Source organism: Cervus canadensis, chromosome 21 (assembly GCF_019320065.1).
Source record: "Cervus canadensis isolate Bull #8, Minnesota chromosome 21, ASM1932006v1, whole genome shotgun sequence".
Taxonomy (NCBI): domain Eukaryota; kingdom Metazoa; phylum Chordata; class Mammalia; order Artiodactyla; family Cervidae; genus Cervus; species Cervus canadensis.
The window spans coordinates 46,840,300-46,852,825 of record NC_057406.1 but is presented as its reverse complement, the minus strand read 5'-3'; the positions used below and the strand labels follow the sequence as shown (position 1 = coordinate 46,852,825).

At 40.8% G+C, this 12,526-nt stretch overlaps 2 protein-coding genes and 1 non-coding gene across 6 annotated transcripts; 1 reads left to right on the top strand and 2 right to left on the bottom strand.

The window, feature by feature from the left end:
- Positions 1 to 3,925: 3,925 nt before the first annotated feature.
- SLC25A3 (solute carrier family 25 member 3) lies at positions 3,926 to 10,534 on the bottom strand. 4 transcript variants are annotated; one of them, XM_043439804.1, is made up of 8 exons: positions 10,380 to 10,534; positions 9,984 to 10,144; positions 8,568 to 8,692; positions 6,480 to 6,659; positions 5,544 to 5,725; positions 4,896 to 5,068; positions 4,348 to 4,458; positions 3,926 to 4,267 (listed from the first exon to the last, which is right to left on the bottom strand). In XM_043439804.1, the coding sequence occupies exons 2-8, from the start codon at positions 10,138 to 10,140 to the stop codon at positions 4,107 to 4,109; spliced, it is 1,089 nt and encodes a 362-aa protein (XP_043295739.1). In that variant the 5' UTR covers positions 10,141 to 10,144; positions 10,380 to 10,534; the 3' UTR covers positions 3,926 to 4,106. The 4 variants fall into 4 exon arrangements, with proteins under 4 accessions (XP_043295739.1, XP_043295741.1, XP_043295740.1 ...); XM_043439806.1 differs by lacking the exon at positions 8,568 to 8,692 and adding an exon at positions 8,290 to 8,411 and having other exon boundaries at positions 10,380 to 10,533; XM_043439805.1 differs by having other exon boundaries at positions 9,984 to 10,140; positions 10,380 to 10,517.
- Positions 5,141 to 5,388, bottom strand: LOC122424126. The gene has a single exon (XR_006264319.1). It is a non-coding gene; the product is annotated as a small nucleolar RNA SNORA53 (small nucleolar RNA).
- LOC122423056 (60S ribosomal protein L39-like) lies at positions 7,018 to 7,247 on the top strand. The gene has a single exon (XM_043439808.1). The coding sequence runs from the start codon at positions 7,062 to 7,064 to the stop codon at positions 7,230 to 7,232; it is 171 nt and encodes a 56-aa protein (XP_043295743.1). The 5' UTR covers positions 7,018 to 7,061; the 3' UTR covers positions 7,233 to 7,247.
- Positions 10,535 to 12,526: the final 1,992 nt, after the last annotated feature.

Below are 12,526 nucleotides of genomic sequence, written 5' to 3'. Positions count from 1 at the left end.
ACTGCCAAGGAGCATGGTATGTGAAGTGGGGCCTTTTCTGGAGAACTGTCCATCAGGATCAGGGCTGTAACATGCATTATCCATTTAGAGTCAGCAAAACCACCAACAGAAAAGTCACAACAACCAGGGAGCTGCAGGAGAAGAATCATGTAAGCCCTCCTGGGTCCTTCATGACTTTAGGAAACAGGGAAAGGGCACCTAAAATGAGGTAGGGAAGTGGCAACTAGAGTAGGGTTTGGGAGGTGGGGGCAGCATACGCTTCAGAGGGCTTGCCAAGTCTCACAGAGAAGCTGCCCCGAAGCAGCACAACTCATGTGTGGTGTTGACATGACCAGAAGTGGCCAAAGCAAAGAAGGCCGTTCTAACATTTAAAACAGCATTACAGGTGACTTCTCTGGTGGTCCAGTGGTTAAGACCTCACCTTACAATGCAGGGGGTGAGGTTCGATCCCTGGTCCGGGAGCTAAGATCCCACGTGCTTCCTGGCCTTTCTGGCCGAAAAACCAAAATGTGAAACAGAAGCAATATTGTAACAAATTCAATAGACTTAAAAATGGTCCACATTGAAAAATAAAACAGCATTACATTAGCATAAGAAATCCCAATCTCATCACCATACAAATAGATTACGTATTATTAACTATATTCCCCACCCTACATTTCATATCCATGATTCATTTTGTAACTGGAAGTTTGTACCTCTTATTTAATCTCCCTTTTAGTTCTCTCCACTTCCTGCCAACTCCATTCCACTTGTTTACTCACTAAGTTGTGTCCAACTCTTCTGTGACCCCAAGGACTGTAACCTGCCAGACTCCTTTGTCCATGGGATTTCCCAGAGAAGAATACTGGAGTGGGTTGCCATTTCCTCCTTCAGGGGATCTTCCCAACCCAGAGGTTGAACTCCTGTCTCCTGCATTGGCAGGCAGGTTCTTTACCACTAGCGCCACCTGGGAAGCCCTTCACTATAGCCAACCTGACTTGCATGCATGGCACTTTGAGTCTGTAAAAACCACTCATGAAAACCTTAGTTGCTTTCTCGGAAATTCAAGTCACCAAAGATACATGAACCATATTAATGGTGAGATCAACATCTATGACTTCTGAGGATGTGAAGTCAGGGCTGCCATGCAAAAGAGAAAATGATTCAACAGATAATACATGAGGTAAGAGCTGTTAGGAGTAGCTAGTTATTAAGATATCTCATTTGATATTTCAGGAGAGGCACTAGATTCATCAAAGCTTGAAATCAGTTTCTTATCCATGTTGTATCTTGGATTTTTAACAATTATTTTGTGAATTATCTTACAAATAACAAAAATATTGTGTAAAAAATACTACATAATTTAACTTCAAGCTTTTTATTTTGTATTGGGGTATAGCAGATTAACAATGTTGTGGTAGTTTCAGGTGGACAGCAAAGGGACTCAGCCACACACATACATGTATCCCTTCTCCCCCAAACCCCCTCCCATCCAAGTTGGCATGTAACATTGAAGATTATGTAATTTATGCTAAAGGAACAGCATGTAACTCTTAATTTAGTAGGAAGACTGACTGCCATGCACCAAACTTGAATATTGTGGACACTCCCCCAAATGGTATCAAAACAGTTCATGAAACTTTCACAAGATACAGATTTGGTTAGACTGTAACTTCAATTTCATTGTATGTTATCACTGAAAGTGAAAGTCACTCAATCACATCCCACTCTTTGTGACCCCATGGACTATACAGTCCATGGAATTCTCCAGGCCAGAATACTGGAGTGGGTAGCCTTTCCCTTCTCCAGGGGATCTTCCCAACCCAGGGATTAAACCCAAGTCTCCCGCATTGCAGGCGGATTCTTTCCCAGCTGAGCCACAAGTATAATTCAGCAAAAATCAGACTTTCTTATAATCCAATTAAACTAGTAATCATATATACTCATTCCACTGGGTTCTACTTTGTGGAACTGAAGTTTTATTAAAACTAAATGTGGAAAAAAAAACTAAATGTGAGAAAAGTTATTAAAATTTCCTTATTAGAATATTTATTTTCAGCATGAATCAATTCTAAAATATAAAATAGAAACTCACATGTTTAAGTGGGCCTTTTAATCAAGTTTTGATGAAACGGTCTTACCTCAGTAACAGCTCTGAAGTGTCTCTGAGCTATAAACAGCAAGCAATTCTTGACAGCGTGAGCGCAGCACACTATGTCAATACCCACAAGTAAAACCAACTGCCTCGCTTGAAAATAAAAACTTGAAACCCACAAGGCTGGCAGTGGAAATCCATCTCATGGTGAAGTTTGGCAAACCACATACCCTAAATCCACAGTCCCCCTTTGGCTGGCCATATATATAATCACACACACACACAATATCCAATCCCACACACACACATATCCAATCCCACAGGCTCTTACAATGTAACTGACCCTCCTCCTAGAAAGAGGTGGAGTCAGTACAGTGTTCCTTTTCTTTGAAGCGGGGATTTCACTTTTGTGACTTCAGGTGATCCAGAGTACAGTGATCACCCTGAACACCTGCTGACCAAAGTGATCACTCTCAAGGCTAAGTCCTATAAAAAAGACCCGGCTCCAGAGTCCTGAAGTTAGTCCAGTTGCCCTGAAGACACCATACTGTAGATTTCAAGGAAAGGCTCAGCCAAAATAGGGAGATACTCAAAGATATCTCCCCTAGCCTAGATGTGAAAAACCCTCTGGAGAGGACTCCAGAGCTACTATCTCACTTAACTCCAGGAGAAACCCAGAAGCAGAAGGGTCCAAGAGATGCACCTGAATCCCTGACCAACAAAAAGCTTGAGATCATATTGTCTCTTGCCAATGTATTCCAGATGATTTGTCACACAACAGTAACTACTGCACACTGCTGACACCAACTGTCACAGCCATCCTTGCTTGAGCTCAGACTGCAGCTCTACCTTTTGACAGTTTTGGTCCAAATGTATAAGCATAACCCTTCTCTCTCCTCTGCAACAGAGGTAAAACACACACCAGAACCTTAAACTAAACCAGGTGATGATAATATGCAGAAGTTAAACATGCAATAAGATGCACTTGTTTTCTAAACTTAGTTCACTGATCCTTACTACATGGGTTTGTAATGAGAACATTTCTCTTGCTGTTTAGACTGCTTAGTTTTTTCCTGAGGTCCCATCTGCATTTACACAGGGGCTACAAACTCAAGATTATTATATACAAAGGCCTCAAGGGAAAATGTAATCAGACTAGAAAACAAACTATATTACAGACTGGGTTTTACAATTCCTAGCCAAATACAAGGGGAAAGTTAGTAGTTTTGTAAAAAAATCAGTTTGGGCTTAAATCAAATTTCAGATGCATGAATACATAAAGTGCTGCTTCTTCAAGAGCATTCAGCTACTCCAGCTGTCAAGTTAAGTACCTTTGTGAGAAACTAAACTGAAAACAGCTTAAGGTAAACTTTCTCTAACTTAGAAAGTCAGAGTTGTGCGAGGACTAAAACAAGTTACCTAAAATAGCTATCAACAGGTTTGGTGTTTTAAAAACTATCATTCTAAGAACTAGCCTAATTTAGATTAAATTCTTTTACACATAAATAAGGATTAGTAAACTGATCAGGATTTTTAAAAGTATACTAAGTGTTGCAAAATTTTGATTATATATTGAAATGTGTTTGTCAAAATATAACTACAAATGAATATTTATCCATATTCAAATTGAACAGTTAAATCAAGTTTTTAAAAATTCAGGGCATGGTTTCTAAAAATGTAAGAACTCTGTCGAGTGACCAAACTTGAGACATATGACAACTTACAAATAGGGATGACAGTATTCAACCAACAGTAAATTATTTTCCTTGAGGTTTTAATTATGCCTAATTCTTTCCACCTTGGAATTAATTCTTTAGCTTTAAAAATAATTATCAAGTCACAGACAAATCATGTACAGTTGGGTTTATTTCCACATTAAGTTTGAAACTCTTGCTTTTGACAAGAGTACTACAGTAATTATATTAGGAATAGATAACTTCCTACACTGTCAAATATATAAAAGTTCCTTCTGCATTTTCCTCAAACACTGATCAACACGCAGATTCAGTCCGTATTTGCTTTCATTTATCTACTGAGTGTACCCAAGCTTCTTCTTCAGAGACTCTGGCATCTCAGGGGGAGGAGGGCGAGGGAGCCTGAAGTAGACCTTCACAGAATCATAGATAAACCACTGTAGTGCAGTCAGAGTGCCGATCATGATGATGCGGGCAAACAGTCCCTTCCAAACACCTGCATAAAACATGAAATGTAAGTGAAAAATCTACTCTAAAGTGTTGCTCGTTCTTCAGAGGGGAGGAAACAAATCCTACCTCTAAATCCAAGTCTCTTGAGGACCTGAGAGGCACTGCTACCCTTCTCTTTATTCAACACAGACACCACGGAATCGGCAGGGTGGGAAACAATGGCACAGAAGACTCCAGCTGAAAAAGTCAAGATGAATGATCCATTACGGAGTCAATTAAAAACTTTCTTCACATGGTAGCCAACAAGCTGTTCATGAGTAGTAAAATTTATGTTTTTTAAAAAACCATATCTTAGAGTGAGACTGACAAATTATAAAGCAGTCTACCCTATGTAAAACAGAACCACCCTGCAAGTTAAATTCACATTTTAACCAACACTTTCTCTTGTATTAAAAATTTGTTCTTGGAAAAACTACCAAAAAGGTGTAGCAGTGAAGTCAATACATTCCCAAGTTTAATTATGACATGCAAACCACAGAACAATTATTTATGAGTATATCAAATGCAATGGAAAGATAAAACTTCTTTGGAATATTTTTCCCTCACAGAAGAAATCAATAATGGAACTGACTCTTTGTTCTTAATTTCACAAACATGTTCTAAGTAGTTCATACCTATGTAACCTGCCACAAATGTGACAACCAGCTGCTCTGGCTTTGAACATTCACTTCGGGGCTTGGGAACCACAAACTTGTACAATGCTTCAACAGTACGTTCAAAGCAGGCAAACTTCATCATGGTGTATGGTATCTGTCTCATCCAAAGAGGAGCAACCCCCTTGTAGAACCTAGGAAATCAGAAGACTTATTTTGCTCAGTTGCACATATTCATCTAGCAAGACTTTTTCATCACTAACAGAAGTGTCCGCACACCAGTCGAGTCCTGATAGTAAAAAATGGCAGCACAACTGCATGTCATTTCTATCAGAACCTAAGACTAACATGCAGGTATATTTATCTTACATGCCAATGACTCAAGCACCTTTGACTATACAACCAAAAAAGTTGCTGGATGCTTCTTTGACTGGAACTACAAGAAACCAGAAGTTTACAAGTAGAACTCAGTTCAAGATTGGCATCCACAAAGGTGGATCTAAGGAAGCATGTGTGGCCTGACCATATGCCAAGTCTTAACAGTGAACATAGATGACAGGAATTCTAACAAGGGTACTTTCCAACCCCCAAGTTGAGAGTTAATGTGCTAACAAATAGTTTTCTCAAATGAGTATTTTATACTACATATTTAGGCAAATGTTTACTTACGCCTTTAAGCCTTCTTCCTTATACATTTTGGGAGCTGCATCCCTCAGAGTGTTAGCATAACCTGGTTGGGTTTGAATTCGAACCTTAGCAGCTTCCATAGGAGCCAGAGCAATGTCAGCAAAGAATTCAGCACTGGCAGAGGCAGCCAAATACAGTGATGTGCGCCACAGATAGGCATTCTCCTAAATGAAGAAACACAAGGAGGAACGTGAATCGCTGTTGCATTGGCTGTTCTCAGTAAGAGACAGTTCTAGAAAATGGTTAAATTTCAGATATCTTAAGTGTTTCTCTATCCCACAGATAACACACAATACTGAATACTTCTCAGTATTCAGTGTTTACTCTGGACAGCAAGGAGATCCAACCAGTCCATCCTAAAGGAAATCAATCCTGAATATTCATTGGAAGGACTAATGCTGAAGCTGAAGCTCCAATACTTGGCCACCTGATGCAAAGAACTGACTCATTGGAAAAGACCCTGATGCTCGGAAAGACTGAGGGCAGGAGGAGAAGGGGATGACAGACGATGAGGCGGCTGGATGGCATCACCAACTCGATGGACATTAGTTTGAGCAAGCTCCGGGAATTGGTGATTGACAGGGAGGCCTGGCGTGCTGCAGTCCATGGGGTGGCAAAGAGTTGAGCAACTGGACTGAACTGAACATCAACCATAGTACACTGTGAATATTTTTAAACTCAAATCCAACTTCCTTGGAAAGCAGCACAGCATAATAAAAAGAACACTGAAATCTAATGAAACGCAGTTTATCTTATCCTGTCTCTATTAAAATAGCCTTATGGTTTGAAACACATTCACTCTTTCTGAGACTATTTCTTCAGCTCTAAAACAAGGTGGATCAAACAAAGAAGGTGCTTTTTGGTCTTACCCTTAAGTTAAAAGCTTAGGACTTTCCATTTCAAAGTTAAATTACGTACCTCTCCAAGCATGTTGCTGTACAAAACCTTGAAGACTTCATAAAAGCCAAACTTGCAGAGCCCCTGCAGGGAGTAGCCAATGAAGGTCGGAGCCCATCCTTTGGCCAAACCACGGAAACCATCTTCTTTGAGTGTAATTGAAAATCCATTAAAAATGCCCTTGTACTTCTGTGGGTCCACCTTTACATAAAACAGGAAGAAAGAAAAGTACATGTACCAAAGGGATAACACTTCTCACAGATAATTTTGTTATTAGTTTTTTTCTTTTGTTTTTTATATAATCTTTAGTAACTATACAAAGTTAGGTAAAGCAAGTTCACCCCATGTTATCCACTTAATGTCTATAATTATCTTTGTAAATGTAACTTTTTATACATTAAAGCCTAGCTTTCAGTGAGACTTAAGTCTTAACAGGTTATTAAGAGGATAAAATTCCTACAAAAATACATTAAAAAAACTGACATTTTAAGAAATTTTTCCACCAACCAACTCTTCTAACCACTTAAAAATTAGTCTTAAAGCTACTTTATAGCTCTTTTCTCTTCTCCGCCATCCTATGTGCGGTTGAGTTCTGTCCGCACCATGTCTTCTCACAAGACTTTCAGGATCAAGCGATTCCTGGCCAAGAAGCAAAAGCAGAATCGTCCCATTCCTCAATGGATTCGAATGAAAACTGGCAATAAAATTAGGTACAACTCCAAGAGAAGACATTGGAGAAGAACCAAGCTGGGTCTATTAAGAAGCGTCACATAAAAAGTGCCACACATGTTAAGATCACTTATTTAAGCAGCCGTATCACAGTGAGAACATCACTACTGTAATGCTTGGCTCCTGATGTTTCTTATTTCCTTACTATCAGTCTGAGACCAGTAATAAATATGATACGTTACGTTGGAAAAAAAAAAAAAGCTACTTTATAAACAATATATTATGTCTACATCCCTGAAATATGGTAGTTCATTAATTATAGTTTTGTGAACTTAGGACAGTTAAATACAAATTAAAAAGGTACATCAACATAATTCTCTTTTGACTTAAATTCATTTTGAGACACGCATAAAATGCTTTAGCAAAAGGATACTTAATATTCACTCTATTAACTAACAGGGGTCAAAATCTTATCTATTTCTGCCAGTACTATAAGGGCTGGTATACATACATCACCTTCCTCTCCCTGCTAATATTTCACCTTCCTTTCTTTTAGGTAAGTAGACTTCTAATCCTGTTTGGGACAAATAAATTTTTGATATTTGATTATTTTTGGTTCAATAATCCTAATTAAGACATTTTAATTGTAAAAGAAAACCTTTCATTTAAGTATGCAAGAAGCTTTGCCCACAAATTTTAAATACTCAAACACTGTCTTTTTTTTAATCTACAGTGTTCTCTGCTTTGATCTTATCAATAAATAAGACACATGAGGTCACATCATACAATACGCAAAGAATGACAGCCTGCTCTGACACATACCTGCTTATAAAATGCTATTTGGACGTAACTGCTTGTAAAATGCTATTTGGAGCATAAAAATCAGCAGGTCTTGAAGAACTCTAGGCAGAATTAAGCCCAGCAGCAAAAAAGGAAAAAAAAAACCACTTAAAGCCTTATTATCTGAAAAGGGGTATTTCTTGGATTTAAAACACTAAAGTAAAAATCGTACTGAGTAAAAGAAACTTGAGTTCGGTCTCCTACTAAAATTTCTGGCAGTTGTAATGTCTTCAAATTCTTCTCACCTGTGAAATCCTTTAATATTATTTGGAATTAAGTCATACACAAAAGAGATGTTCGATGTTGTCATCTCAATACAAACCTGCATACGGCATTTCACTAAATCCAGAGGAACAACAGCAGTGTGTGTCAGACCACAACTTAAGACCCCACCAAAGCCACACAGTGCATAAAACTTCGCGGAGCCATATTCACAACTGTACTCTGTAATAAGACAAGACACACCATGCATTTTAATATAATACTCATGTTACTGGTTATCAACTTACCTCCTGGACAGTTAGGTTTCCACACAGCTTGTTAGTAGATAACAGCCATGCTTCAACAATGTTTTATTTAGTCCAACATGCAAAAACAAACCTGCATCCTGCATTTAACCAGATCTAGAGGAACCAATGCTGTATGTGTTGTGCCACAGCTAATAATTCCTCCAAGTCCACAAAGGATAAAGAATCTGCCAGATCCATAGGCACAGCTATACTGCTCTGTTTGATTGAAAAAAAAAATCAAATAAGTATTTCTTCAGAGATGACTAAGGCCATGGGAATGCAAGAGAAACTACATTTCCTTGTGAAAAAGTACTATCACAACTTAACAGCTCTGGCCACGGTTTACAAGTAAACAAAGATAATTTTCCACCTGGTGTGAACATGAAATCCACTGCCAAAATCAAAACAATCATTTAAAGATTATGAAGGTTCTTATCTGTGAGATACTACCCCTCTCTCATTATGCCGTATTCATTTTAAAGAAAGTTTTCTACATCGTTAATAGCTCTTCCAATTAAAACCAAACTTCAGATTATTAATGGCTGATAACACGTATCTGAGGTACAAATCAAACTCAAATTGTGTAAAAGCTTGCAAACCTCTTACCCCAACCACTAACCAATACTATTCCCACTTATAGATTCCCATAGTGTAAAACTAGATAAGCAAATTTCTGAAGTCAAATATTTACTACACAAATGACCAGATTTAACTTTCTAAATTGAAGGACCGATTGATCATGTAAGGGTTTTTTACCCACATTAAAGACAGAACAGAAAGGCATACATGATTTTTTAAAATCTTTATACAGTTTACAAGTACAAGGTAGGTAACATTTTCAGTACTCTTCCTGCAATTTGATTTTCAAGTTTCTCTGTAAATACACTCCACTGGGATTTAAAACACAAAGGATTAAAATAAAGTTGTGTCTAAACATCAAGAAAACCAAAAGAGACGATCAAAGGTATTCCTATCAACTACTATCTCCTTTCTATGGTCTCTCTGGCAGCGGTAAAAAAGACCCAGTTATCTCACATAGCTTGTGTCAACTAGTATTAGACCCCGGGGAACACCTATGGGAGGGAATAAAGGGACAACTAAGGGAGGGAGTATATTTTAGAAAATTAAAGCAAAATCAAAGAACAGGTAATACAGTTAGAACTACTGCGGCCAGAAGTTAGGAAGAAGGCTTTACCCAACACTGACCAAGCGGGCTCACCGTGGAGAAGATAAGGAGCTAATCACGGCCTCTATGCCTCTAGGCGATCGAGGACGTGGAGGTCACGGACGGAGCAGAGCCTAGGCCCTTCCACGCCCTTGAGGGAGGGCCAAGGATCCGACACCCGGCTGAGGGCGGAACGGGCTGACATCCTCGGACAAAGCAACTGGGCGCCGTCCTGAAGGGCTGGACGCGTCCTTCCCTGTCCTCCAGGCTGGGCCAGGCCACGAAGGCCGAGGGGGCCACAAGTGGACCTCTCGACCGTATCGGGGCAGGGTCTGACCTCACCTTCTACCGCGGCGGCTGCCAGGTTGCGGGAGCGGCGGGGTGGGCCTGGGGGCCCGGCGGGGTCGCTGCGGGGGCCCGCGAGACCATCGTGCACCAACTGCAGGTGGGGCGCGTTGAAGGGGTTCGCCCGCGCCAGGTGCACCACGGACGAGTACATCTTTCTAGGAGAAGAGGAAGCGGTGTAAGAGGAAAGGCAGAGAGGGCTGGTAGGCCCGCCAAAGTCACCTGCACGCTGGGAACCTCTACACGGGCCTTGCCTCTTCCCGTCTCCGCGCCCTTGAAGAGGTCACAGCGGCCTCCCCAAAGGAGGAAGTTCACCGGGCCCACAGCCAAAGCAGCACCCCACCCCGGCTCCGCTCCCTGCACCCACTGCGAGGAAGGCCAAACCACACTCACTCCCTAAGATGGCGAACACACAACCGGTCTCACGGAAAGGCTGCAGCTCACAGAGGCCGAACGTCCTCCGGGCCTTTAGATCTGTGCCCTTCGCGCGTCGTCAGCGCGACGCATATAGCGCGTCACTACCGGCAGATAGCACCCATTGGCGGAGAAGAACGCAGAGGCCTTAACGTCATCGCGTTCACCTAGCAACCCTATCCCCGCCCCACTCGCCCCAGCCCTTCCGCCCCGGCTTCTGCGCAGGAGGATTCATTCTGCGCTTGCGCGCATTCCGGGCAGGGTTTTTGAGCTGTGTGGGTTCGTGCTTGTGACCTTCTTTTTTTGTCCCTTCACCTTCAAATGTCTCTCTTAGAATCCCGGCTGCCGTTCTTTTCATTTAAATGAGTCCCAGTATAGTAGTTACTTTAAAAAAAAAGTGCGGATACATGATGATATATTATTTCGGTGTTGGAATGTCACTACAGTATTTTGTGTCGCAACTTCTGCCATTACGGTACTTTTTTTAAGTTGCATCCATTGACATTACACATAGACTTTCTGCATTTCCCATCAGACTTCAGAAGAGTATTTTAAAAGGAAACGTGTAATAAGAGTTCTTAAGACTGCTTGCTGCCTCATGACAATAGTTTATATAACATATAATAGCATTGGGACTTCCCAGGTAGCAAGTGGTAAATGCTTGCCAATGAAGGAGACATAAGAGACTTAGGTTCTATCCCTGAGTAGGGATGATCTTAAGACATGTCCTGGAGGAGAGCATGGCAACCCACTCCAGTATTCTTGCCTGGAGAATCCCATGGATAGAGGAGCCTCCAGGGCTATAGTCCGTAGGGTTGCAAAGAGTCCAACTGGAGTGAAGCGCCGTAGCACGCAAGCACGCACATGATAGCATTAAATAAATTATTTTTAACAAGTCGGAGTTCGAGGGTGAACTAGAGTGAAAGTGACTGGCAGCAGATTTTGTATGTCTAATAAATTTAGAAAATCTTCGTTAGCTTTAGTTAAACAAAGACCTACTTTAATTAAGAAGAATTTAGTAGAGGTCAAACCCCTGTTAGAATTCTGGCTCTCACATTTCCCTGCTGCTAAGTCACTACAGTCGTGTCCAACTCTGTGGGACCCCATAGACAGCAGCCCACCAGGCTCCCCCGTCCCTGGGATTCTCCAGGCAAGAATACTGGAGTGGGTTGCCATTTCCTTCTCCACTGCATGAAAGTGAAAAATGGAAGTGAAGTCTCTCAGTCGTGTCCGACTCTTAGCGACCCCATGGACTGCAGCCTACCAGGCTCCTGCGTCCATGGGATTTTCCAGGCAAGAGTACTGGAGTGGGGTGCCATAGCTATTGTTAAAGTAACTTTGGGAATTTACTTCATCTCTGTGCACCTGTGTGTTAAAAGGTAGAAGCAGAGCTGGCCTCATGGGCTTGTTACCTGTACAGTTATACAGGACCTATGCTTGGTTTAATTTCTGTTGTCACCGTTTTGAAATTCTTAATGAACAAGAGACCCTGTGTTTTTCATTTTGCACTGGGTCCTGCAGATTATGTAACTGGTCCTGGATAGGAGTAATACCTTTCTTGCAGAGTTTGTGAAAACTCAGTGAGATAATATCTTCTTTTTTTTTTTCTTCCATTTTTGTTTGATTGAATGGACCTGAAAAATTAAGCTAAGTCATGTATACTAACGGTAGCAATATTGACTAAAACTCCATTCCTATATAAGCATGCAAGATTTTTACAGAAAACTAGCATTACTATATTAGAAAATTATTTACTGTTAGCATCCTAAGAAAAAAACTGGACAAACCTTTCAAAAGCAGATATCAGGGGCTTCATTCTTGTTAACTTCCCATCCTTTGACTAGCTGCTGCTGCTGCTAAGTCGCGTCAGTCGTGTCCGACCCTGTGCAACCCTATAGACGGCAGCCCACCAGGCTCCTCTGTCCCTGGGGTTCCAGGCAAGAACACTGGAGTGGGTTGCCATTTCCTTCTCCATCCTTTGACTAGAGTTTAATAATAATTTTGGTAAGATCAATATTTAGAGTTCACATTTTTATGACTATTATTTATAGTAAGCGATGGTGAATGGTATGATTATATTTCCAATATTGAATGATTTATTATCCTCCAGAGGTAATAATTGCCAC

What these genes read in the sequence shown, in the direction of transcription:
- SLC25A3 (XM_043439804.1), bottom strand. Translation starts at nt 10,140, where the DNA reads ATGTACTCGTCCGTGGTGCACCTGGCGCGGGCGAACCCCTTCAACGCG. An exon ending in TGGTTAAATGCAGGATGCAG is followed by an intron (nt 6,660 to 8,567) that starts GTTTGTTTTTGC and finishes TTTTATGTAAAG; the next exon opens with GTGGACCCACAGAAGTACAA. An exon ending in ACAGCAACATGCTTGGAGAG is followed by an intron (nt 5,726 to 6,479) that starts GTACGTAATTTA and finishes TTCTTCATTTAG; the next exon opens with GAGAATGCCTATCTGTGGCG.
- LOC122423056 (XM_043439808.1), top strand. Translation starts at nt 7,062, where the DNA reads ATGTCTTCTCACAAGACTTTCAGGATCAAGCGATTCCTGGCCAAGAAG.